The sequence below is a fragment of the Colobus angolensis genome, unplaced genomic scaffold (assembly GCF_000951035.1).
Source record: "Colobus angolensis palliatus isolate OR3802 unplaced genomic scaffold, Cang.pa_1.0 Scaffold9, whole genome shotgun sequence".
Taxonomy (NCBI): Eukaryota; Metazoa; Chordata; class Mammalia; order Primates; family Cercopithecidae; genus Colobus; species Colobus angolensis.
In genome coordinates, this window is record NW_012122931.1 from 3465389 (window position 1) to 3470865 (window position 5477).

General features: G+C 54.1%; 1 protein-coding gene across 1 annotated transcript in view; it reads left to right on the forward strand.

The window, feature by feature from the left end:
- Positions 1–188: 188 nt before the first annotated feature.
- FAM78A (family with sequence similarity 78, member A) overlaps positions 189–5477 on the forward strand; it is a 16813-nt gene continuing 11524 nt past the window's right edge. The window contains exons 1-2 of the mRNA XM_011931433.1: positions 189–901; positions 1505–1635. Of these exons, the coding sequence (XP_011786823.1) occupies positions 576–901; positions 1505–1635 (457 nt within the window). The 5' untranslated portion in view covers positions 189–575. The remainder of the gene's footprint in view (positions 902–1504; positions 1636–5477) is intronic.

Here is a 5477-nt window from a genome sequence, read left to right on the forward strand (position 1 = left end):
CTCGCCTGCTTCCTCCGAAGACTTGAGGGAGAGTCCCCGAGGGCGCCGGGACCTCAGCCGGCGGACAGAAACTGCTCTGCAATTGATTCGGCCGCGCCGGGCGGGTGCGGGTGCGGGGCCCGGAGGGAGCGCGTGCGGAAGGCCGGAGGGCAGGAAGTCAGGCTTCTGCAGCGAGGGTGGCGCGACCGCACGGGGACGGAGCCTTCCTTATTTATGAGTCTGCCGGCGCTCGCCTGCTTCCTCCGAAGACTTGAGGGAGAGTCTGCGAGCTGCCGTCCCCGCGTATGAGGCACAGAAGGGCCGGATGTCAGAACGACATAATTATTCATTAAACTACAAACTTTTCTTTTTTTAACCCAAAGAATATCGGTGATTTTTGTCCACTGCGAGGAGAAGAAGAGCGAGCCCAGGGCTCGTGAAATGCAGCAGAATCCTTATTTATAAACAGGCCGAGGTAGTGATATATGCGACCCCCCTCTACTCAGTGACTTTTCTATCCTATGGATATCGGTCTTGAGAGTTGAGATTGGAGAGCAGCGCCGTCTTCACTGGGTCCTGCAGCCTCAGTCCTTTCAATGCCTGGTTTTCTCTGTGACTGCTGGCCTTCCCTGGAGATCAGAGCGCTCCTGTGTGCCATGGGCTGTATTCAGAGCATCGGAGGTAAAGCCAGAGTCTTCCGGGAAGGGATCACGGTGATTGATGTGAAAGCCTCCATCGACCCGGTCCCCACCAGCATCGATGAGTCCTCCAGCGTGGTGCTCCGCTACCGGACACCCCACTTCCGGGCCTCGGCCCAGGTGGTCATGCCTCCTATCCCCAAGAAGGAGACTTGGATAGTTGGCTGGATCCAGGCGTGCAGCCACATGGAGTTCTACAACCAGTACGGCGAGCAGGGCATGTGAGTACGGCCCAGAGCCAGCTCTGGGAACTGCTAGGGATGGCTGAGCTTGGAGGCCTGGTGAGGGGCGGCCGATAGGGGGGAAGGTGGAGATACCATGGAGACAGGACCCAGGCCAGAGAGAAGCTTTAGGCAGGTATGCAGGTGGCCTCCTTGGCCCGGTAGCTCCCTGAAGAGTTTCCCTGTGGATCTAGATTGGAGTCACAGTCCTGCACCCTACTCTGCCACTGTTTCCCCGGGGTTCCCGTCTCCTTCCTTGCAAGATGCCGAGAAAGCAGAGGAGCATTACTCCCAGTGTTTCCTGGCAGAGCAAGCGTGCCGTCCGCCTGAGGAGTGTTAGTGCCATCAGGGGTCACCAGAGAGGCTGGAGGGCTGCCCTCCAGGCCTCTGGCCCTGTGGGGGCCCATGGCAGACACTCAGGCACTCTGCAACTCCCAGACCCGTGTGTTCAGGGCTTTGCGATTGGGCCTCAATTATCTTTCTGGCTTATACCAGTGCGTGCGAGGACCTGGGGGAGTGCTTCGCTGTTCCAAACGGCGCTGTTTGAGAGCACAGTTAGTTTTAGAAGCCTGATTTCTTCACAGTGTAGCGCTTTCTGTCTCCAAGGCAGAAGACCACTTTATGCAGACAAGTCCAGTGTTCCCCCGGCGAGGCCCTAGCAGCAACAGCAAAGAGGAGCCTCTCCTGCAGCCGTGAAGCCCCGTCTCCAGAGTGTGCCTGGGGTATTGGGGGTCCCGGTGAGGACCCTGGGGCCCTGGGGCTCCTTTCCTGGCCTGCTTCCTGACCCCAGAGAAGGCCATCCCCAGGGTGGAAAGAGCTGCATTTAGGCAGAGTTGGGAGAGTGACTTCACGTGAAGGTTCACCCTAAGACAGTGGTGGTGAAAATAGCTGTTTCTGAGCATGAGGCGGGCTAGGCAGGTCCTGGTGGGCAGCCCACCCATGCGGCCCCGTGACTGGCCGCAAACACTCCCAGAGCCCCTCTCAGCATCTACCCTGTGCAGCTTCACTTCCCCGTTTTGCAAGTGGGGAAAAGAGGAGAATTTCCCCAGGAGCTGGAACTTATCACAGATTTAAGAACCTCGTGGGCCACCTGTAAATCAGAGGGGTGGAGGATGGCGGGACACTAAGTCTGGTGGCTTCTCTACTTAATGACTGCAAAGTTCTAAAGGAAACGTGAGGATCACAGTAACCCTTAAATCCACTGTGTGACTGTGACCATCCCAAAGAGGTGCACGGGGGGCACATGCAGAGGCTCTCACCGGCCGTCTCCACCAGCCTGGTATCTGTGCCAAGCCCTTTGCGTCTCAAGAGCAGCTAGTGATCCAGTTCAGGCCGGGGGCTGCCTTTCTATTCTAAGCAGGGAAACATGATCTTAGTTATGCAGTGAGGACCTTTTCTGAGAACCCTTAAGCCCAGAAACCTCCTCGGGCTTTGAAGGCATCCGGGACAGTTGTAGAAACAAAAGTCTTCCTCAGGGTTTTGGGCTAAGCCTAGTTGATTCCCTAGGAGGGGTTGGGAAGCCAGTGTCTTCTTCTGAACTTGGAAAGACTTGAGCACTAGTCAGGACTGTATTCTAATAAGGTTGGTGCAACGTGTGGTGGGGAGGCCACAGGCCTGACCCAAGGTACAGACTCCAAGCCTCAGCTTCCCCTTCTGTGCACACGGGCTTCCGATGTCTTGACTAAGACATGTTCTCCATCTGGTGACCCTGAGTAGGTGAGGGTGATGTGGCTGGAGCCAGGCCTGAGACTGGGAAGTGAGGCAGCCTTGCCCTCCCCGTCCCAGTCCTCACTTCCTGGTTGGAAGAGCCTCATGCCTTCTTAGGCAGATGTGGGCGGGGGGCCAGGCTCTGCCACTTTCCAGGATGTGACCCTAGGCAAGTCCCTTTACTGCTCTGAGCCTCAGTTTACACATCTGCAAAATGGGGCTGGCGATAACCCCTTCCCCATGACTTCTTGTGAGAATCACTCAAGCCATCCAAATTTGCCATGCAGTCAGCCCCGCGCCAAGCTCGTGGTGAATACTTACTGCAGGCAGTAATGGGATGGGGATTGTCCTTAGCGGTGTTGTCATTGTTACAGTTATTCTATCAGATGTGAGTGGCTAAAACTACAGAATTAGGACAGATGTCAGCCACACTGTGTAGTGAATCTTCTCCCCAGGCTGAGTCTTTGTCTGTCACGTAGGGCCCACTTCCTGAGTTTAAAACTTTTTAAAGCAGTGTAAGGCATGAAGAGCTTGCGTTTTAAAGTGGCTCCAGACCGTTTTCCTTGCCCTCCCTCTGCCCCTGACGTTTCTCTCTGCTCCCTCTCGCTCTCGGGACTCCTCTTTCGCTGCAGGGAGCCTCTGTGTCCCACCCAGCTCATTCTCCCTGGGTGCACTGGCTGTGTAATCCCAGTTGGGATACACAGGGACCAGCCCCAGGGACAGGATGGAGTCAGAGGCTCCCTGGGAGGGGCGGCTAGGAGCAGTTGGGCAGAAGGGTCCACGTGTCCTGGCTCCTAAGGCCTTGGCCAGGCAGCCCCTGGGCTTCCATTCCGTGTCTGCCCATGAGGGTGAGAACTTCCCGTAGGCTGCTGTGAGGATTCAGCGAGAGGCCAGTATGGGTGACCGTCCTGTAGCTGAGACATAGAGGAGGAGGCTGCCGAGTGCTTATTAGTAATCAACAGAATCATCCTAATGGGCTGAGTGGCCAAAGAATAGAGTCCCGGATTCAACCTGCACCCTTGAAGGGCTCGTGGAGAAGGCCAGGATGTCGCCTTACTTTAGCTCCTTGCTGAATGGAAATAGAAGCATTTAGGTGGGATTTAGTTATTTATTTTTTTTTAATATTAATTTTTATTTATTTACTTATTTTTTGAGACAGTCTTATTCTTGTCCCCCAGGCTGAAGTGCAATGGTGCCAATCTTGGCTCACTGCAACCTCTGCCTCCCGGGTTCAAGTGATTCTCTTGCCCCAGCCTCCAGAGTAGCTGGGATTACAGGCACACACCATCATGCCCAGCTATTTTTTATATTTTTAGTAGAGACGGGGTTTCACCATGTTGGCCAGGATGGTCTCGAACTCCTGACCTCAGGTGATCTGCCTGCCTCAGCTCCCAAAGGGCTGGGATTACAGGCGTGAGCCTTAGGTGGGATTTAAAACTCCCTTCCTGTCTCCCCTGCCCCAGGCCTTCCATTTTCCGAGTTTTTAAGCCTTGTGGCATGAAGGAAAGGGAACAGTGGTTGGGGTGACCAGGAACCCCAACCAGCCCAGAATTGTCCCTCTGCTCTGCCTGGCCCAGGGTCAGGTAATTCTTTGTGCTGGTGGGGGGTGTCCTGTGCATGGGTAGGGGGCTGGGCAGTGTCCCTGGCCTCTACCCACTGCGTGCCAGGAGCACATCCCTGTAAGCTATGACAGTCAGTAATGTCCCCAGGGAGGGCCCGATGTCCCCAGGAGGGGCTATGAAATCACACCTAGTGGAGGACCTCTGGACTTGACCCAGACAATTCACATCCTTAAAATGAAACCCAGGCCCTGTGCTTTAGTGGGCCGGGGAAGGGACAGCCAGGTAACGAGAGCTAGGTTAGGGCTTTCATTCTTTACAAATGGACTTGTATCCAAAACGTTAATTCCAGATACTTAACCGAAATCCATCATACCCCCAAACGTTATCCCTGCTTAAAATTAATCCCTAAACCAGGATGATCACTTTTTAGAATGACATTCTGGGTTTGAAATATTTGAAATGGAACAATTAAAAAAAAAACAAACAACAACAACAAAAAAACCACACCATCTCAATAATACCCTGACTTTTACAGACAGAGCTGGAAAAGAGTGAGTTTCTCTGTGCCAGCATAAGAGGATTCTGTATGGCTTTGGGTCCAACCCACATCGCTTTAAAAGCCAACCCCCCCCCTCCAAATTGTTGGAGACACCTGCCTCCACAGCCCGGCCCCCGCAATTCCTCAACTGCCACCTGTCAGCTGGCACAGAGTCTTCTAAGTGACAAGTCACAATTTCTCGCCTGTGTGGGAGAAGTTCCACGTTGTCCCTGGTTTGCCCTTCTCTGGAGCCCCCTGGGAACCTGGCCCACAGCCACGCCCATGGCCAAGGCCAAGGCCAGGGGCAGTTTATGGCTCTAGATTCTGCCAAAGGGCAGACTGGGTGGGGAGGAGGGGGAGCAGCTCAGATGGAAACGGTTTCTTTGGGTTGATGGGGACACTGCTCCATGCCCGTGTGTAGCAAGGTGTGAACCCCAGCTCCCAACCCTTGGGCCAGCCTCTTAACCTTTCCAAGCCTCACTGTTCCTGTCTATGAAATGGGAATATGAGTTCTCCCTCATAGGGTTGTGATGATAAGAGCTTAGCCCAGCACTTCACATATACCAGGCATTCAATATATGGTAGCCGTCAATACCACAGCTATGAATCATGATACTAACAATGTCTTATTCATTATGCGGTGCCTGTCAGAGTCAGCGGAAAGGTGGCTGTCTTGTTGCTGTTGTTACATTGTCCCTTCTCCTGGGTTTCAGATACCTGTCTATAGCATGAATGCTGTCACTGTGTTACGAAAGGCCAGTGGGGCCGGGCG